The sequence below is a fragment of the Polyodon spathula genome, chromosome 22, assembly GCF_017654505.1.
Source record: "Polyodon spathula isolate WHYD16114869_AA chromosome 22, ASM1765450v1, whole genome shotgun sequence".
In the NCBI taxonomy this organism is placed as follows: Eukaryota; Metazoa; Chordata; class Actinopteri; order Acipenseriformes; family Polyodontidae; genus Polyodon; species Polyodon spathula.
In genome coordinates, this window is record NC_054555.1 from 1,717,184 (window position 1) to 1,737,851 (window position 20,668).

A 20,668-nucleotide genomic window follows, 5' to 3' on the forward strand; every position below is an offset into this window, starting at 1 on the left:
ACCATGTCAACCTGTTACAGCACACAATGACACTGTAGTAGGGACCATCAGACAATAACAGATATATACATGTGTTATAAAGGTTGTTATAAACACTGTTACACAGTTAATATTAATAAAAATAACAGGGTACAGCAATACATAGTCATAAAAACATGTAACTAAAGCTTCCCACTGGTGTTGTGTCACAAGTGTTATTTACAGTATAATCGTAAATCTCGAAAAACTACTCACTTCTAAATCTTTTGTAGTCATTTTTGTATTACTTTAGTATAAATACATGTTAATCTGGATTCATATGTTGTTTTTTTCTGACTTTATGTGAACGACAAGACACACATTTGCCCGTTTTCCCATTGGAAATAGTGATATTTTGAAATATCACTGTCCTGGTCACAAAAGCAAAGTTTGTGGGGAATAATAGCCATGTTCTATACTTTTGAGGCATAAGCAATTAGGAAATAACACTTACTACCCAGGAACAAAAAAAAAAAAATTGTTACATGGTGTAATTGACTACTGTGACAATTAGGTGACCTGAGCCAAAGACAACTAACAGGGAGTTACCCTCGCACAAGGTATTTTAAAGCAAACACATGTGGTGTATGAAGGCATTTTTCAATGTGTTTTTAGATTATATTTTGGACTGGATCACTTTGGCTGCTTGAAATTCATGCCGCCATGATAAGTGACTTTCCTAAGGTCTTGTTGGCATTTACAAGGACTCTACCTGTGGGATAATAACCACTCTAATCAGAACCCGATTGGCTGAGACAGTCAGTATATATTGGATTTGGCTGAATGCTACAGCATGTCTGTCCATTGAAGTTTCACAGGTTGTGACTACACCTTATGTTGTGTAATGCTTAAAGAATAAATAGAATAACTAAGTTTGAAATATGGAATCTGGTCTCTAAGGTCCATTTGATTTACAAATCAAATAAAGAGATGCCAGTGGAACAATTCCCAGGTGCACCTGTAGAAGACTGATTGTTGATATTGTGCATGTGATTGGTGGAATTTGAAAATGATTTTATGTTTCTTTTACAGTGAGCATTCAAATCTAATTGCACAGAAAGATACTGTAACAGAAAACAGTCTTGCTGCCTGCAGAGTTTCAATGATGATGCTGTGCCTCTGTCACATATTACTTCAAACGTTGTTTTAACATGAATCACATTAACCCTTTTCCTCCACAGCACACAAGAACAACAACAAGATGCCTGACATCAACATTTTAGAAGGTTGATTTGGTCCAGGGTTCATCAGTGACAGCTCAGCCTCCTAGAGCTCACTGGACAACTGGGTGAGACGGGCCATCATTGTGTTCTAAAAGCTCTCCTGCTAGCTGTTGGGTGGAGCATTGTGGAGTTTTAGAGATGCCTTGGAGACATCTGTAAGCATGTTGGACAGCCCGATGTTCTCGTACTCCTCCTGCTCAGCCTTGCACCAGCACTGACGCAGCATGGTGTTGAGGTCCTTCTGGAAGTTCTTGTTGAGAAAGCCATAGAAGATGGGGTTGATGCAGGTGGACAGCATGGCTGCCAGGTGGCAGAGCGTGAAGACCAGGTTGTGGTGGCAGTTGAGGAGGACCTCGTGGTTCCAGTCGAAGATGATGTTAAAGATGTTGAGGGGGAGCCAGCAGACAGCGAAGGCCACCACAATAGAGACGAGCATCATGTTGATGCGCTTGCTCTCGCTCACCCTGGTCTCGTTCTCGCGCAGGCGGTCCACCATCCCACCCCGCCGACGCAGGCACACGAAGATCTTCAGGTAGCACACAAAGATAAAGCACAGAGGGGCGAAGTACTGGACCACCAGCAGGCAGGTGGTGAAGCCCAGGCGGTCCCCCTCGGAGGGCCAGTCGTCCATGCAGGCGTATTTATTCCTGTAGAAGCTGGAGTGGGCGGTGAGGTTCTTGAAGGGTTCATCAGTCAGGTGGTGGAAGATCAGGAAGGGAATGGACAGGACGGCAGAGGCTATCCAGATCAGAATGATCCCCCAGTAGGCGTGGGAGATGTTGGGCTTCCACCCCCTGGGGTTGACGATCAGCTGGTACCGCTCAATGGCGATCAGGACCAGGGAGAAGATGGACACGGAGACGGACATGCACTGGACGAAGGAGCTCACCTTGCACATGGGCTCCCCGAACACCCAGTGGTCCATCAGTGTGTAGACCACAGTGAAGGGGATGCACATTATGCAGATGAACACGTCCGACAAGGAGAGGTTAGCGATCAAGATGTTGGTTACGTTGTGTGTCTCCTTCTGCCTTTGGATGATGATGACTAGGCACAGGTTCCCAAAGAGGCCCACGATAGTCACTACACTGTAGGCCATCACCAGCACCAACAGGATGTACAGAGAAGGCTGGCAGTCATAGTCAGAGAAGTGGGGCCTCCAGCTGCTGCTATTGAAGCTGTCTATTGCCGTCCAATTGAGGAGACTCTCGTTGGTGTCGTGTGTGATGTCACCCATTTTAAAGAGTCATATAACAGGATTGTCAGCCACCAGCGTTCTGAGCAGATAGCAGAACCTAATCCTTCAACAATGCAGTCTGGACATCCTTGTTATTTCATGATATCAGAATGAATTACCTGCCTTATCTCTCTGATAAACTGACATCCTCTTATTCCTGTGTGGCGCCTCAGAAAGCAGGCGGTCTTTCCCTTCCCTCGAGGTCAGGTTACCTGCAACAGAACATTATCAATAAAACAAAGCAAGCAAAAATGACTGGCATTTCTTAAACCATGTTTTTCAAATCTCAATTACTGCTTTCAACGGGGGGGTCGGGGGGGAATAAAAAAAAAATGACCTTGTTCTTTCAGTGTATTGTTCCCAAGCATTTCAAGGATATATAGATATCAATTCTGCAATGTTCAGTTCAGCTTCACATAACAGGCTGTGAGGGCTCCGTCTGTTCTGCTCGAAGACTGAAGGCTCAATAAAATGAACATGATGTCATGAATCTCATTGAACTGCAGCCTCGGTGTGTGATGACAGGGAGCAAGCATTAAGGAAAACTGAACAACATCACATTTAAATCAGGTGTGGTGCCGTTTCATTCTGGGACTGAGTATAACTGCATGACTATATGAGATGTTTAGCAGTATCAGTGCATGGTTCAGGGTATATTTATTGACACGGTTTGGCTGTGAGTGGTTATCTGTGCTCTGATTGTCTGAAACGACCCTTGTGTAAAACAAAATGAAAGGTGGTGACACCTTGAGGAAAACATGCCCTCCAGATTCGACAAAAAGCTAGCGACAAAGACAACGTGTCTGAATAAAGTATGCATTTCACAAAAGAGCCCCTTCATTGCAAACGGGGAATGTGGGCCCCCTAGAGTTAAGAAATGTAACTGCACATAGCTGTGTTGCCGCCTAATTAAATCAAAGCATTAAGCCTCGTTACAGAAGGACAACCTTTCCTTGAAGATGGCCAGCGCTGCAGGTCAATGAACAGGTGATATTTAGTAGCTCATTTCAAATTCTTTTTTTTTTACATTTTTTTTTTAATCTAATTAGATTGAAGTACCTCGACAAGCTCTAGTGTTACAATTTGCAGCTCTCATTGTGTATATACACTTCCCCAAGAACTGAAGGCTTTGCCCGGCAGTATAATTATATCCATTTATCATTTGTCTTCATGCATCAAACCTCTGGAGTGCAGAGTCCTGCTGAAAATTCTAGCAGTTCAGAATTTTGCTAGCCTTGGACCAGGCTGTAGAATCTTTCAAGGTTTCACATTTCTATGGTGGCTTCTCTTATAAAAGTCTACCGCAGTAAATATGGTAATTTTGTCCGGTAATTCTGTCCAGTAATTTTTCAGTTTCTCCATTGCTTTTACTAAGCATTTAGCATGGGTTACCATACCTCTGTGGGCTTTACAATGCCTACCCAAGCATTCTACAATGATTTATCACATTTTTATGACAGTAAACTTTTATAAGGATTAACCCAGTCCTCAAAGAATCAAAAACCATCAATCAGCTGGCATTGTGGGAAGATAGAATCCGGACTGTCGGCAGACGGACACTGGGTTACTTTCTCACATATATGTCATCTGTTAACAAAAAGAGAGGCCACCCATCTCCATCAGTCTCCACCTGTCTCCACTAATCTCCCAGCTACCAAAATAGATCTCAAAATAGACCTGAGCTGTTAGTAACCCCAGCCACAGAGAAAGACAGAGATAAGGTGCAGGTATTGGAAGAGACTCCAGACACAGAAAGACAGAGATAATGTGCAGGTATTGGAAGAGACTCCAGACACAGAGAAAGACAGAGATGATGTGCAGGTACTGGAAGAGACTCCAGACACAGAGGAAGACAGAGATGAGATGCAGGTATTGGAAGAGACTCCAGACACAGAAAGACAGAGATAATGTGCAGGTATTGGAAGAGACTCCAGACACAGAGAAAGACAGAGATGATGTGCAGGTACTGGAAGAGACTCCAGACACAGAGAAAGACAGAGATGATGTGCAGATATTGGAAGAGACAGGCAACTGACAGTGACTGGAGGGAAACACAGTATAAAATCAGATGCATCTACAGTCCTAAGCACTACCAAATACAATGGACACAGAGATAACTGGAATGAAAACGAACTTAGCAGTTTATTAAGTATTTGAGATTCCTCCTGGCTTGATGTAAGGTGCACTGATGTAAAGGTCTAATATTTTCCAGATTTTGTATTTTTTTTTTTTTTTTTTTTGGAAAACTGCATGATACTTTTTCCCCATATTAAAACTCCTTCTTAACATCTGAATTAAAAAGGCACATTACACTGTGAAAGCGATCTTACCTTTCTTTTTATAATACCAGACACGAGGGAGCTGTAGTTTACTCTTTGCAAACTGTTGATCTTTCTGGTGTGTTGTCAGTTCCTCAGGTGGAGTCCTGTGCACAGAAGAGGAGAGAGAGGGAGAGGTTAGGACAGCTGATCTTCCTGGTATGCTGTCTGTTCCTCAGGTGGAGTCCTGTGCACAGAAGAGGAGAGAAAGGGAGGGAGAGGGCTGGGTGGTCTGATTGACAGCAAATGAACATGCTTTCCTGGCTGCTCAGAGCCTGTGGATGATAAAGATGCAGTTTGCAACAAGCAGGCAGCGGTGATGGGATCTGCACCAATGAAGAGGCAGCAGGGCGGGGCCACATAGCTCCGCCCTGAAGGGTAGATGGTAAGGAAGGGATGAACGAGTGATAGACAGACAGCAGGCAGTCTGAATCACAAAAACACTGACAATGCAAGAGAAAGGGAAGGACACAAAGAAAAGAATTCATTGTTAACTGCAGAACATCTTAACCCTTTAACTATCTGTACATGTTTACCTTTTAGTGACATTCTTTTTTAAATAATAAAAAACATTAAAATCGACATTTCTTTGTATAGGAATACTCAAAGAAACTTATACAATTCAATACGTAGCAGTTCACAATAACAGAAACAGATACAATTATTATTATTATTATTATTATTATTATTATTATTATTATTATTATTATTATTATTATTTATTTTTATCTCAACGCAAACATTACGGGAAAATGCTTCTGATCTTAACAGACAACTGGAAATTCCAGAACAAATATTGGGAAATGTACGCGTTTTATTGGGTACCCCGACCCTAGACAATTTTCCCATTGTAAAGGCATAGTAAAGTGTAAAAAAGCAGAGCGAAAGCAAGGCAAAGCACAGGTAAGCATTGTAAAACCCAGACAGGCGTGGTAGAGCATATTACATAGGAAATACATGGCAAAGCATGCTGAACTACTATAAATGCATATTATAACCACGGGGAAATTCATGGGAGAGCTGCAGAAAAATGCAAAATATGGTGGTAATCTTTCATAAGGTATGCACTGCTGCATTTTCCGATGACAGACCCAGACAGACAAGCATAGTACATAGACACACCAACAATACCTACACGTGCAGCGTGTAGTCCTAAATCTGGAAGTACCGGCACGCTACTGGGTGACAGAGCAAGCGAAAATTGTCACCCTGGACTACATATCATAGATCAGCCTAGTATGACAAACTGCCGTCGCTGCCGTCGCTCATTAGGGAGTCTTAACTGTTGTACGTTACGTAATGCAGAATATGTACGTTATTGAATAAAGACTTTGAGAAGGTATATTGTAACGGTTAAATCATTCAGTCATTCTATTGTGGTTTAACCTTTTGCACATGTATTAAGTCGCTTCTCTTATTATTTGCACTGCTGTTCTAGGAAAACAAACAAACAAACAAAAAAAACATATTACCAAAAAATAGACCGCAATATGCTAGCACTGCCACTAGAGGTTGCTGTAGCTCGTTACAAACATTAAAATATATATAATGCATATATATATATATGGATTACAAATGTTTAATGAATACAATTTACACATTCTTCATCTGACAGTGAGACTTGTGAACGCAGAATAGGACGACAGCTTGTATCCTGGCATTGAGACTCACAGCTCTGCGTTGCATGTTAATGAATACTGCTTCTTCCATGGCCTTGGGCACGTTAGGTATTAATAACTTCACCTCTCTGCTATCAGTTCCAATCAGTTTCTGGGCAACAGAAAAGTACACATTTGTGGACATTATCTTCACTGTAAACAAAATAGTTATAGTTAATCATCTAGAGATTCAATTTAATTTAGTGTTTCTCTGCATTGCCACAACCTGTCCCAGGTGTAGATAGGGTTGCCACCTGGTCCCATAGTTCCGGAACACTGTGAGACAGAACACAGAGGACACAACCGGAAATCAAGGACAGAGGGGAGGATTCACTTCTGCACACATCATCACCCTCATACTCTTAGTAGCGGCTGGAGAGAGTAGTTACCTTGACTGAAACATCTGTACATGGAACTACCACTACACCAGGTGGTGAAAGTGTGAATGACACACTTGCTCACAGATCCTGAATCAATTATTACAGAATGTGTGCTTAAGGTGATCCTTTGGTTAAAAGCTGGCATCAATATACTGACCCTCACCATTTAAATTGCACATAGCAATTGTGCGGAATAAAGCTATTTTCATTTTTAGTTTCAAGAGAATTGCAACAGTGCAGCTGTAATTACATGGATTAGAGAGACTGCTACAAGGTGGTGTGAAACCTCTTTATTTAGCTGCAGAAAATAGTTTTTACATACGCCACTGTTTATGCAGCTGAATGACTTTAATGAATTATTTTGCAAGCTGCAATCAGTGTAATCTTGGTATTATCAGTTCACTGCTCTCTGTCAAGGGCACGCTGTCTGTAGAGCGGATTTCACTATTTACAGCACAGCTAAACACACATTCAGCAGTCAGTGACCCCAGTGAAACGCACTTTCACAGCGCGAATAAGAACAACACACTTCTACACACACCCCTTATTGGCATGGATTAAATATTTGTACACTTTAGTAGTAATAGCACCAATAAAAACAGTTTATAACAGGCTAACAACCCACAATCATTCTGTCCACAGCATCTATTTTTATGCTTGTATTATATTATGGCTTATATAGAGGTTCCATTCAGCTTTATTTGACAAACAGTAGAATTATCTAGTTCAGTGTTGGCCACATATATAGCCAAAATAATAGCTGGTGTTATAGGTTCCCATCGGCCGAGTGCTACATTTCTTTGATAGCTACAGTTATGACTAGAATGTAAGCCATTAGCTCGACAATGTATCCAGTTGTTCAGGTCAGAAGCAGACTGTTCATGATATACAGTTCTGCTTCTAACCCATCCTTGTTTTAAAAAGCCACATGTTTCCCCAAGACCTTTTCTTCCAGATACCGTACTATCAATAACATGCTTGCCTTTGCACTTACAGAGAGACACAATGCATGAGAACAAAATGCTGTGCTCTGGAGTCTGCACTGCTTCTTCCCCGGGATTCATTAGAGCTGGAGATCCTTGAGAAATAATAATGAAGCTGGTCTCCATTCAGAACCATTTCAAATATAATGCCATTTCCACCTGATACATCTCTCTCCTATGAAGGCATTTCAGACGGCTAGATCAATATAAAAGTATCCGTGGCTTGAATGAACCGTAAATGGTGAGTAAGTGTCATCTGCAGTTGACAAGCATGCATTCTCCTCCTGTCACATGGCAGTATTGCTTTTGAAAGGGAAACCGTTAATGGTCGGTTTATCACATTACACAAGATACAAAGAAGCCCATCAGCTGTTTCCCGTACTGTGATGCTTATCGTGTGTTTAGAGCATTTTTGCACCCCTATGAACCTGGCTGCCCTGCTGACTCTTGCTTCTCTATTGGCAGTCTTGTGGCAGCTGTCCCTGACTGCATGTCCCTCTGCAGCAGACTGTAATGGCTACTATGCATGAGTCAGATTGCTGAAGGGGGCTCACATTCCACTGGGGCAAAACATCAGTGGATCATCTTGTGCTGGATTAGCAGCCCCTATCAGCTGACATGCCAGTGTTTTACAAAATGTTTGTCATAACATACACACAAGGAGGTTAACAACATGATATGTTATAGGGATCTCTCCAGCTCGCTACAGTCTTCTGAACCACGAAGCAGAGGGGAGCAAATCCAGGTTAGCTCTTACCAGCTGAAGCTCGCATGCACATTCTGTGAAAGGCTACTGCATAGATCAGAAGCATTCCTTTTCATTAAAAACCCACATAAAGATACCTGCTTTTGACAGGGCTTACAACTCTGTAATTTAAGAAGTTATATAAATGTCTGTTCAGTGCAAGGGGCGCTGTTGATATCTCAAGTTTTGATTTCCATTTCCCACAAAGTGAGGAAGGGATTTTTTTTTTTTTTTGAAGCCGGCTCAGCTAGTTCATGAGTTTGACCCGTTTCGAAGTGTGAGCAGGTGTTAACCTTGCTGCTGCTTTCAATGCAAAGAGGACCCTGGGGTTATCCACAAGGCAAAGAAGACTTCATTTCAACTGTTCATCCCAACAGCCAGAGGGTGGAGTAGTATCTGCTGATCTACTGAACTAACACATTCTTGCACAATCTTATATCCACTTGCCGTGCCACACACCCACACCCACACCCACACACATAAGCCCCATATAAAGTTCACTGCAAAAGCAATAACATAAAGTTCACTGCACCACTTATTCCTACACGGATAAAGAAGTTACACACACGCACACACAAAAAAATGTGATGTTGGAGTCTCTTTGCTGACCTGGACTGGAAGGCTCAAGGCTACCTGCTAACCTGTGTTCTTCATTTCCAGTGCTCAAGCATTGCAATCCAGGTTTATGTTATATAACCCAGTACAGAATCAGCAGGATCTATGAAATAATTTAGAAATACCTGGACCGAAATCATCTGTGTGTGCATGCTGAATAATAATAATAATAATAATAATAATAATAATAATAATAATAATAATAATAATAATAATAATGCATCCTATATGTGGTGCATTCATTTTTTTTATTTTTTTTTATTTTCATGTGATAATAATTTGCATGTAATGAGTCACAGGGTCAGTCTGAGCTGCCCCACTTGTTTTCAAAGATTGCCCTTCGATTGTAAACAAGCCTGATCATTGGTACCTGTGAGGGAGGAGGGGTGGGCACAGGTGTGACTATAAAGAGCCTGGATGATCCTCGTTCACCACTCTTCTAGTATCGAAGCCTTCAGAGAAGACAGTTGCACAGCATTGCCATAATGAAAGCTACCATGTGTCTTGTTTTGTCGGTCGTCCTCTTTCTCTGCTTCACCAGTGAGTAATGATTCAGTTTGTATTATTATTATTATTATTACTGTTTTGCAGCTGTGCTGTGTTAAAGCTGCGATACAGGACAATGCCTTGTAGAGGGTTGTGCATGGAGTGTGTCTGGAGCTGCTGCAGAGTTTGTGTTGTTGTCTGATTGTGGTGTTGCTCTGTCTTTCAGCTCTGGGGAGCGGAAGTGCTATTTCTGAAGGAGGTGAAATGGTAAGGATTGGATTTGAATTTATTAAATTACTTTGTCTCGTGTAATTTGAATTCTGGCTGTCTATCTAACTCTGCGTTAACTTCTATTTTCTAAGCCTGATTGCAAGATTTACAACCTGCCTCGCTGCCCACGGAACTTGGACCCAGTCTGTGGCACTGATGGCATTGAGTATGCCAACGAATGTAGTATGTGCCTGGCAATCTTGTAAGTATTCCTGGCTGGACTGTAACTGTGTTTCCACTGCACCGGAACCTGGTCTGGACACAGTCCTTGAACAGGCTGTTCCAGCACAGGGCATGATGAAGTCTGCTGTTCAAGGAGCAGTTTGACTTTCTAGCTAGTGATGCAAGACTTTACTGTGATGCAGAAACAGAGCTTTTTAAATCTGTCACTGATGTCGTTTTTTATTTATAATGCATTGATACTGCCTGAGAGGTGCCTGTTGAAGATCAATGGCACACAGAGGTAACCAAAAGCTGACACAAATGAGACTTCAGTTGTGTGGGAGCTGAAATGTCATGGTTGCTCTTGGTTAGAGTACTTTGCACATTGTTTATTTACAATGTCTTTTCGCTTTTTTTAGGAAGGGAAAACAAAATATCCGAATCGCCTCTCGTGGCTCGTGTAATCCGTGGGTTTGAGCATTGGGCTGCAGCTGCAACAAACCAAAAATGAAGACACACCAATAACCGCTGTCCTGTGATTGCCCCCCCCCCCATTTTGTAATGTTATATTAAAAAGGTGTGTCGAATATTTCATATGGACAAGTGCCTTATTCAAATAAATTACCAAAAGTATTGATTTGCAGTGTCTCATTTGGGTGGGTGTATTGTTACAAATTGTTGATTTTTGACGGGCTTTAACATGTGTCTAAAGTACTACTATGCAAATATTCAGCATATTATTGAATATATTATATATATATCATTAATATGAACGATAGTGTGAAACCGATGCGTGAGGCATGCTAATGGTATTAGCTTACCAAAAAGAAGTCTGCTGATTTAAAGGAGGTTGGCATTCCTTGTGAGAAACCTCTGGCCAAGAACTTTCAGTTTAACGAGGCATTGGTACTGCACTCTTCGAATAAACACATCCGTACCCTGCTACATTCTCACTGACCCCTCGCACAGCACTGTTGCCTACACTTACCCTCAGCCTCTTTCTTCAGCATCCTGTGCAGGGGGCATTGACCAGCATTTAAGAATAGCTTTATAAAGGGCACGGTTCTAACGATGTCAGGGGAGAAGGCATCTACACACTTCGCAAGAATGATTCTGTGGTTCAAAGAAGTGAAACAACTCGTCCGTAGCAAAATCTGATCGTTTAAATCCATCATGTTCGTGAATAGTGTTACCAACACGGATTTCTTCCGTTGATTGCTCTGTAATACAGTGATGGAAATAAGACTCCTACTGCACAGCAGTTTCACCCATTCTAGGTTTTACTACGTGCTTGATTAGCCACAGTGTGTAAATAATAAGCTCAGGCCTGTCTTGTTAAACTCACAGTAAAACCAGGAATGGATCAAACTGCCATGCAGTGAGAGTCTTATTTCTATCCCTATAATCTATCTATCTATCTATCAGTTCCTATGATAAGTAGTTAAGAATGAAATTGTTTCCAGTCGGCTATCTCTTCTTTGCCGATAGAAAACATGGGAGGTGTTCTGAACCTTTTAATACAAAGAGTTTCAAGTGTTTTAATGAGCCATGAGATTTTTAATGGGGGCTCTGCTTTGTGCCTGTATATCTTTTGTTTAAAACTCCCCCAGGGAACCCCCTAGTGAGCGAGTTCCTTCAACAGGGGTCCTGTGTGAATTCCCTCGCCATGGCTGAAACATTTCATGTCCTTTGGGGGTTCCCGCGTAGACCCAATGTTAACTGCGGGACAATGCGACGTCATTGAGTTTTTGAACCCAGAGGGATCATTGAGCTGTATACTGGTGTGGGCTTAAAGGTTCTCCAAAGCTGTTTCCCGCGGTCCCTCCCCCTCCCTCTTCCCTCACCCCTCACACGCAAAAGCCCCATAAATTTCACTGCACTACTTATTCCAACACTGATAAAGAAATTGCACACACACACAAAAGTTCTGCCTGTTTATAAATGCGTTTTTTGTGTGTGTTTTTTTTTTTTTTTTTAAGTTATTTTTTGGTGATGTTGGAGTCTCTTTGCTGACCTGGACTGGAAGGCTCAAGGCTACCTGCTAACCTGTGTTCTTCATTTCCAGTGCTCAAGCATTGCAATCCAGGTTTATGTTATATAACCCAGTACAGAATCAGCAGGATCTATGAAATAATTTAGAAATACCTGGACCGAAATCATCTGTGTGTGCATGCTGAATAATAATAATAATAATAATAATAATAATAATAATAATAATTGTATTCTATACGCAGTTCATTCATTTTTGCACGTCAGTACTTAAATATATGACGTCCTTGGCTACAACTTTCAACAGCAACTCAGGATATTGCAACACATTCGTAGAATAATACTGTGTTTGTAACGAGTCACAGGGGCGGGTTACTCCCGTGTGTGTTTTCAAAGACAGATTACCGCGGGCCTGATCATTGGTACCCATAAGAGAGGAGGGACGGGCAGGGGTGCGAATATAAACAACCCAGATGATCCAAGTTCAACATTCTTCTTGTACTGAAGCGTTTAGAGAAGACAGACGGGTAACGACTCAGTAGCACAGCACTGCCAGAATGAAAGCGGCCGCGTTTCTTGTGGTTTTGTCCGTCATGCTCTTTCTCTGCTTCACCAGTGAGTAGTTTAGTTTGTAGCGTTGCTGTTAGTTGCAGTATTGTATAGTGGATGTATGCGTGGGGGGCAGACACATGGCAAATTACATTTAATAGAGAAAAGTGTAAAGTACTGCACGCAGGAAATAAAAATGTACATTATAAATATCATATGGGAGATACTGAAATTGGAGAAGGAATCTATGAAAAAGACCTAGGAGTTTTTGTTGACTCAGAAATGTCTTCATCTAGACAATGTGGGGAAGCTATAAAAAAGGCTAACAAGATGCTCGGATACATTGTGAAAAGTGTTGAATTTAAATGAAGGGAAGTAATATTAAAACTGTACAATGCACTAGTAAGCCCTCATCTTGAATATTGTGTTCAGTTCTGGTCACCTCGCTATAAAAAAGATATTGCTGCCCTAGAAAGAGTGCAAAGAAGAGCGACCAGAATTATTCCAGGCTTAAAAGGCATGTCATATGCAGACAGGCTAAAAGATTTGAATCTGTTCAGTCTTGAGCAAAGAAGGCTACGCAGTGACCTAATTCAAGCGTTCAAAATTCTAAAAGGTATTGACAGTGTCGACCCAAGGGACTTTTTCGACCTGAAAAAAGAAACAAGGGCCAGGGGTCACAAATGGAGATTAGACAAAGGGGCATTCAGAACAGAAAATAGGAGGCACTTTTTTACACAGAGAATCGTGAGGTTCTGGAATCAACTCCCCAGTAATGTTGTTGAAGCTGACACCCTGGGGTCCTTCAAGAAGCTGCTTGATGAGATTCTGGGATCAATAAGCTACTAACAACCAAACGAGCAAGATGGGCTGAATGGCCTCCTCTCGTTTGTAAACTTTCTTATGTTCTTATGTTCTTATGAGTGCCCGAATGTCTGTGGAATGGATGTCCCTGTTTATTTCACAATATCAAGGGTCTAATAGTAGAGTGCCGTGTGTGTTAGTTATATATGCCTATCGTACACAATATATTTTGGTTTGTCCATGTCCGTGAACACTGTAATTCATTGCTAAACAAACTGAGTTATGATTTGTCTTCGCTTTTCTAAGCCAAAGGCTTATGAACGTGCAAAGAGACCTGCACATCTGTTGGATTCTTTACTTGTAACACAAAATGCTCTCTGTTTTCACTTTGCACAGCATACTGTCTACATAGTGTCGCGTTTTAACTTTATTAAATGTGTAGGTTCTGCTGCAGGTACACAAGTTCTAATTTTTGGTGCTTTAGCCCAAGTCTTCTACTCTAAGAATTCAGTTGATACCTGTTAATAAAAATGAGTCACTACATTAATTCCATAGAAAAACCCTGTAAATTAAAATCAGTGTTACTATTAACACGATTCTCAGTTGTGATTGAAATACATGAAAGGCTTTAACAGGTGTCTTTTGAATTGTTGAAGGAGAGTAGAAAATGAAAAGCTCTAGTTATAATTTAATTGGTGAACTTTGTGCAGCATGCATGATAGTCCTGGCAAGACAGCAAGTCTCCACTGGTAAACATAAAATGATCTTCACTCAACTGAGTTCCTAACCTAAAAGCCTTTTGTACAGACTGAAATACACTGTATGTAAAATTATGCAGGTTCAGCTAGTTAAAATAACATTGGAATTGCAATTAATTACACATTAACAATTGCAATGTGTGTTGAGCCCCGGTCTGCTGTACCAGGGAATGGCGAGGGTAGTGCGTTGCGTGTCTGGAGCTGCAAGGGTTGTGCGGCGCGTGTCTGGAGCTGCAAGGGTTGTGCATGTAGTGTCTGGAGCTGCTGCAGAGTTTGTGTTGTTGTCTGATTTGTGGTGTTGCTCTTTCTTTCAGCTCTGGTGAGTGGGGGCCCTATTTCTAAAAGGGGTGACCTGGTAAGGATTGGATTTCAATTTTGTGTTTGTTTGTTTTCTGCTTGTTTAACCCCCGGTTAACTGTAACGTCTGTTTCCCCAGCCTGCTTGCCAGAACTATCTCCTGCCTGGCTGCACCCGGGAATTTAACCCCGTCTGTACCACTAAGGGTGTCACGTATAGCAATGAGTGCATGCTGTGCCTGGCAATCTTGTAAGTATTCCTGTCTGTACTGTAGCTGTGTTTCCACTGCACCGGGTCCTGGTCTGGATACAGTCCTTGAGCAGGCTGTTCCAGCACAGGGCATGATGAAGTCTGCTGTTCAAGGAGCAGTTTGACTTTCTAGCTAGTGATGCAAGACTTTACTGTGATGCAGAAACAGAGCTTTTTAAATCTGTCACTGATGTCGTTTTTTATTTATAATGCATTGATACTGCCTGAGAGGTGCCTGTTGAAGATCAATGGCACACAGAGGTAACCAAAAGCTGACATGAATGAGACTGCCATAATCTTGGTTAGTGTACTTTGCACACTTTATTGACTTTTTTTTTTACTATAAAAGGGATGGAGAAGAGAAAGAAGAAATCAGAATCTGGAAACGTACACAGTGTTGAGTGTCGGGTTGCAGCTGCAACAAATACAAGAATAAAACGCATCTGTGACCACTGGTGTCCCGCCCCCTCCCCCTCTTAATGGCATATTGAAATTGTGTATCTTTTGAATGTATTTAATGTGGACAAGTGTAATTAAATAAAATAAGCAGAAGTGTTGATTTTAAATATTTGCAGTGTCTCTGTGGGGGCCTGTGGTGCAGTTCTGTATGGGGAATGCCGTTTCTTGATTGACTGGCTTGGAAAGTAAATGGTATTCATGCTATCGGCCGCTAAGTATTGGCACAGGTTTAAAATATATGTGTATATGTATGATAGCAGATGAGACGTTAATTTTCATGTGCATGCTGTCATCCAAGAGCTTGCGTAAAGTGTATTCAATCTCTAGCAATGCTCTCAATAACAAGTGGTTTACTTTGCTGTTACATTATTTTTTTAACTATAAATTAGGTGACATTGTACTGGAATGGCTGTGAAGTGAGCATGCCTGTACATTTGCAAATTGAAGCAGGTGCTGTTGAAAGAACAGCCAGGGTTACAATTGCATCTGGCAAACTCATGTTGCAGAGGACCTGGAGCAGGACTGACTAGGGCAGACTGCCCTCTAGTGGATATTATTGGTATCACACCCTGACAGCACCACATTCTCCGTTTATACAAGCAGCAGCTGGAACGATGGAATACTGGTGGAAAAGTGAATAGTCAAGATCGAATATGGTGAACCAAAGCCCATTACAGTACCCTGAAACACAAACAGGAAATAAAGCTGCTGAAATTAACTACATGCACCTGGGGAATCTTAGCACACTCCTCGTTTGTAAATCAAATATCAAAACATGCAGGTGTCTCTCTGTCAATCTGTGTCTCACACTAACATCTTTATATGTCTCTTGAGATCACAAGACATTGTGCTGCAGACTGTAAACCAGCTATTTTAATATACTTTCACAGCTATACCTTATGTGCTTACCGAATTACATCTTGATCTTGTGCAATTTTCATCAAAGTATTCATCGGCATGTCTTCCTCTGTAGTGTTCTGTGTCCATGCTGTTGATGTGCGACCGGGTCATCCACTCTCATGCCACGCTGATAACTGTAATATGGAATGTGCAATGGCAGCAGGCTTGTATGTTAATGCAGTGATTGGTCAGTAAGGAGAAGGTGCTTGAAGCGGTTGTTTGTTTCCTGGGAGAGTTAGAATTCGCAGTCAGAGGAATAATCTGTATTTCTAAAGAAATGTTGTTGAAAACTCTGCCCACAGTGAACAACAGGAATGCTAGTATGCTAGAGAATGTCTGTAAGGTGTGTTCCTTTAAATGTTCATCTCAACCCCCCTCAGAAAACATGTCAAAAATCACCTGCACTTCAATGTCAGACAAAAATAAATGAACTGCAGTATGCGGTACTTGTATCTATGAATGTGTTTGTGATGTAATTTACTACATATACTCTGTCAATACAAAACACATCCCTCATATTAGATCACATACAACAGCAGAGTAAGAACAGAAGCTGCATGAAGCTGAATGAACAATACTGTAGCTCGACTGGTAGATACACACCCATAGAAACTGGGACAATACAAACAGCAATTAACAATAACAGCAATGTCTTTATTTAAAATGGGACCTTAATCCCATAAAAGCATTTCAATAATAAAACTCTTCTTTTTAAAATTATTATTGTGATTAATATTCAGCAAGAGAAAATGAAAGAGTAAAAGGTTACATTTTGTATTGACTTTAAACACACTGGCAGAAGCATTTCCCAAATCTAATGAGCAATAGCCAGACATCCCAATATCATTTTTGTCTCTCTCTCTCTCTCTCTCTCTCCTCTCTCTGGCAGGATTGCTTCTCTCTCTCTCTCTCTCTCTCTCTCTCTTCCTCTATATAATATATATATATATATATATATATATATATATATATATATATTATATATATATATATATATATATATATATTGTAACCAAACCACTCAAAATCTTTCATTCTCACTCTTTTATATTGTTAGGTTTACATTATCATTTTTATCCTATATACCATATTTATCTAGTGGCAGGATTGCTTCAGTTTGCTCTGTTCCAGACAGGAATAGATGTCTGCCTTGGTGCAATATCTTTGGCACAAACAGAAAACCAAGAGCTCTGCCTTGCTGCCTGGCACACAGGGGTAAGCTCTAGACAGGCAAAGCAAAATTCAACCTTGTATTGATTGCATATTATATTCTTGCAGCCTGTCAGTTTGTGTTCTACAACACTGCCACAGGTTGGACAAGCTCGCATGGAAGGGCAGTTCTTAATGTTGGTTCCGGGTAAGCTAATCAGAGGGCAGTTCTTAATGTTGGTTCCGGGTAAGCTAATCAGAGGGCAGTTCTTAATGTTGGTTCCGGGTAAGCTAATCAGAGGGCAGTTCTTAATGTTGGTTCCGGGTAAGCTAATCAGAGGGCAGTTCTTAATGTTGGTTCCGGGTAAGCTAATCAGAGGGCAGTTCTTAATGTTGGTTCCGGGTAAGCTAATCAGAGGGCAGTTCTTAATGTTGGTTCCGGGTAAGCTAATCAGAGGGCAGTTCTCCAGTGCTTGAAGTTGCTCATTGGCACATCGGTCAGAGCGCGGGCCAAGTCCTTTCCACTCGTTCATGCACTGCCAGCAGAACTCGTATGCTTTTGCTTTCTTAGCTGTGCAGATGGTGCAGTGAACATTCAAATTACCAAGGTCCCTCCGCTCCACATACGTCTTGCACCCTGGGCACTGGACATGAAAAGATTATAAAAGAGAATACAAGTAAAATATATAAACACGAGATGAAATTTGATCAAGCTGCAGTTTAAGGATCCGTAAAAAAAAAAAAAAACACTTATAAACATGTTATTGAAGATGTTAAAGATGAGAGACAAGAAAAAAAAAACTGCTTTACAACAATATGACTAAATACCCAGGGGGAAGTTTCATGTTGATTATACTGAAGGTGTTGATATTGTCACTTATAACACTGTTGCAGGGTATTTATAACAACAATATTTTTTAATGTTTACAATACATTTACAAATGTAATATTATGTATCCTTTGTAGAGATTTATGATGTGTTAGCTGCTACTGTACATCTTACAATATTGTACACCTTGTCTATAAATTATCATCCATAAAGGTCCATATGGCAAGTATGTACAACTGTCTATTTACTGATATGTAAGATGAGGCTCAGATCCCTAGAGACACACAGCCACATTCCCTGTGCTTAAAGAAAATCTAAAACCTTTTATTTCCAGATATTTATAAAAGCTGAAAACAAAAGCAGAATAGAGAGTTGTTTTCGCCTGTCTTGGAAAAATCGAAATTTCTGTCTGCATGTTTAAGACGATAAAAATTACCGTTTTAAATTCGCAGTATTTTGCAGCGGCTAAACTGGCAACCTTTTCCTCAAAATTCTGCTGCTCTTCATCAGTTAGCACTGCCAGCCTCCGGACCTCTTGATAAGGCCACAGTTTTTCACAACTCTTTGTGCTGCCATCCTTTAATGCAGGGCACATGCATGTGTACTGTCCCTGCAGTTCCGCAAGAAACTTTACAGTTAGGGTATGCTTCACTTAAGAATGCTAAATATAAGCCATTACACAGGTGACAATAAATCACTGTTTCGCTTCTGCATTTCACTTTATTATCAAAGACTTTACTCCAGGGTGCAATGTGCACATTTCCACAGTTGTTATGTAATTGAAATGATCATGGTTATCTACAGCAGGATAGTTAATATGCCCCAAACAGCTTTCAGAAACTTTAAACATGCAAATTCAATAAGCAAACCCCCAAAAGACAGCCATGTTGGTTAGGATGCCATGCAAATCATTCTTTTCCATTTTCAAGTCAATACAGCAAATAATCCCAGAGGAGCAGCAAAACCCAATGCATCAGACACCGATCAGGTGACAAATAATCCCAGAGGAGCAGCAAAACCCAATGCATCAGACACCGATCAGGTGACAAATAATCCCAGAGGAGCAGCAAAACCCAATGCATCAGACACCGATCAGGTGACAAATAATCCCAGAGGAGCAGCAAAACCCAATGCACCAGACACCGATCAGGTGACAAATAATCCCAGAGGAGCAGCAAAACCCAATGCATCAGACACCGATCAGGTGACAAATAATCCCAGAGGAGCAGCAAAACCCAATGCATCAGACACCGATCAGGTGACAAATAATCCCAGAGGAGCAGCAAAACCCAATGCATCAGACACCGATCAGGTGACAAATAATCCCAGAGGAGCAGCAAAACCCAATGCATCAGACACCGATCAGGTGACAAATAATCCCAGAGGAGCAGCAAAACCCAATGCTTCAGACACCGATCAGGTGACAAATAATCCCAGAGGAGCAGCAAAACCCAATGCATCAGACACCGATCAGGTGACAAATAATCCCAGAGGAGCAGCAAAACCCAATGCATCAGACACCGATCAGGTGACAAATAATCCCAGAGGAGCAGCAAAACCCAATGCATCAGACACCGATCAGGTGACAAATAATCCCAGAGAAGCAGCAAAACCCAATGCATCAGACACCGATCAGGTGACAAATAATCCCAGAGGAACAGCAAAACCCAATGCTTCAGATAGTAATCAGGTGGATGCTGCTACACCTTGGTTATTTCAGAACACCTGGAAATACACTGTACTATAGGAGACAGAAACCTTACCTGGTCCAGCAAACTTCTGCACCAAAGAGTCAATGAAATTGGATCTACAGCATGACCACAGGACATCTCTGCCCTTAATGTGTCTGGATCATCATCACCAGCTACAAACAAACAACATATAAAACATTCATAAATATTGTAACGACCCGTGCCCTCGGAAGATAAAGCCGAAGACGGGGACCCTTTTCCAGGTGCAACAAATAAACCAATTTATTGTTTAAGTTACCTGTTAGGGCCGAGACCACGCCTCAGAAACACTCAATTACTTAATTGCTGTACCGTCTAAAATTAAGAGATTTTGATTGGTGAAATATTGTACCGGTTGTTCAAGCACAAAAAACGAACAAAGAAAAACGCTCCAGTTTCCCGACATTGCAACCGCATAAATACATTTCTTTACGTCAAAATGTAAGACATGCAAGTACAATATAGAATACATGTAATACTTACGTTATCGAATAATAATAATAATAATAATAATAATAATAATAATAATAATAATAATAATAATAATAATAATACAGTAAATAGTTACTTACATCATCCTTCCTCTTTACGAACTTGGGGGCAGTGTCTGGTGGATCATAAGGCTTGTTTGCTTCTGTTGACATCTTGCGCTGCTGGTTCAGCTCGTTTGAGCTGGGCTCCTTACAGACTCTAGTTTTCAGTAAGATGAAAACGCAAAACAAGTCTATGCAAAGGTTGGGGGATTTTTTCTGTATCTGGTAAGGAAAGGGATTCTGTTGAACTAAAGTGAAACTCTTCCGTAAGAGCCTACATCTAACTGGCTAACACATCTGTTATCGCTTTATTTTTTTGCTGTCGTA

At 41.1% G+C, this 20,668-nt stretch overlaps 4 protein-coding genes across 4 annotated transcripts; 2 read left to right on the forward strand and 2 right to left on the reverse strand.

Annotated features, from left to right (window-relative positions):
- Positions 1-440: 440 nt before the first annotated feature.
- Positions 441-5,053, reverse strand: LOC121297007 (neuropeptide Y receptor type 6-like). Its single transcript, XM_041223011.1, has 2 exons — positions 4,809-5,053; positions 441-2,690 (listed from the first exon to the last, which is right to left on the reverse strand). Exon 2 carries the CDS (start codon positions 2,476-2,478, stop codon positions 1,345-1,347), a length of 1,134 nt encoding a protein of 377 aa, XP_041078945.1. The 5' UTR covers positions 2,479-2,690; positions 4,809-5,053; the 3' UTR covers positions 441-1,344.
- Positions 5,054-9,602: 4,549 nt separating this feature from the next.
- On the forward strand, positions 9,603-10,728 carry LOC121296810 (serine protease inhibitor Kazal-type 1-like). Its single transcript, XM_041222631.1, has 4 exons — positions 9,603-9,717; positions 9,890-9,930; positions 10,026-10,135; positions 10,515-10,728. Exons 1-4 carry the CDS (start codon positions 9,663-9,665, stop codon positions 10,570-10,572), a joined length of 264 nt encoding a protein of 87 aa, XP_041078565.1. The 5' UTR covers positions 9,603-9,662; the 3' UTR covers positions 10,573-10,728.
- Positions 10,729-12,565: 1,837 nt separating this feature from the next.
- Positions 12,566-15,307, forward strand: LOC121296811 (trypsin inhibitor ClTI-1-like). The gene is made up of 4 exons (XM_041222632.1): positions 12,566-12,699; positions 14,510-14,550; positions 14,632-14,741; positions 15,091-15,307. Exons 1-4 carry the CDS (start codon positions 12,642-12,644, stop codon positions 15,140-15,142), a joined length of 261 nt encoding a protein of 86 aa, XP_041078566.1. The 5' UTR covers positions 12,566-12,641; the 3' UTR covers positions 15,143-15,307.
- Positions 15,308-17,207: 1,900 nt separating this feature from the next.
- LOC121297487 lies at positions 17,208-20,452 on the reverse strand. The gene is made up of 4 exons (XM_041223837.1): positions 20,381-20,452; positions 19,842-19,994; positions 18,515-18,688; positions 17,208-17,893 (listed from the first exon to the last, which is right to left on the reverse strand). The coding sequence occupies exons 1-4, from the start codon at positions 20,450-20,452 to the stop codon at positions 17,213-17,215; spliced, it is 1,080 nt and encodes a 359-aa protein (XP_041079771.1). The 3' UTR covers positions 17,208-17,212.
- Positions 20,453-20,668: the final 216 nt, after the last annotated feature.

What these genes read in the sequence shown, in the direction of transcription:
- LOC121296811 (XM_041222632.1), top strand. Translation starts at nt 12,642, where the DNA reads ATGAAAGCGGCCGCGTTTCTTGTGGTTTTGTCCGTCATGCTCTTTCTC. An exon ending in TTTCTAAAAGGGGTGACCTG is followed by an intron (nt 14,551 to 14,631) that starts GTAAGGATTGGA and finishes CTGTTTCCCCAG; the next exon opens with CCTGCTTGCCAGAACTATCT. An exon ending in ATGCTGTGCCTGGCAATCTT is followed by an intron (nt 14,742 to 15,090) that starts GTAAGTATTCCT and finishes TTACTATAAAAG; the next exon opens with GGATGGAGAAGAGAAAGAAG.
- LOC121296810 (XM_041222631.1), top strand. Translation starts at nt 9,663, where the DNA reads ATGAAAGCTACCATGTGTCTTGTTTTGTCGGTCGTCCTCTTTCTCTGC. An exon ending in CCTCTTTCTCTGCTTCACCA is followed by an intron (nt 9,718 to 9,889) that starts GTGAGTAATGAT and finishes TCTGTCTTTCAG; the next exon opens with CTCTGGGGAGCGGAAGTGCT. An exon ending in AGTATGTGCCTGGCAATCTT is followed by an intron (nt 10,136 to 10,514) that starts GTAAGTATTCCT and finishes CGCTTTTTTTAG; the next exon opens with GAAGGGAAAACAAAATATCC.
- LOC121297487 (XM_041223837.1), bottom strand. Translation starts at nt 20,452, where the DNA reads ATGTCAACAGAAGCAAACAAGCCTTATGATCCACCAGACACTGCCCCC. An exon ending in GCAGAAGTTTGCTGGACCAG is followed by an intron (nt 18,689 to 19,841) that starts GTAAGGTTTCTG and finishes GCGGAACTGCAG; the next exon opens with GGACAGTACACATGCATGTG. An exon ending in AATACTGCGAATTTAAAACG is followed by an intron (nt 17,894 to 18,514) that starts GTAATTTTTATC and finishes TTTCATGTCCAG; the next exon opens with TGCCCAGGGTGCAAGACGTA.
- LOC121297007 (XM_041223011.1), bottom strand. Translation starts at nt 2,478, where the DNA reads ATGGGTGACATCACACACGACACCAACGAGAGTCTCCTCAATTGGACG.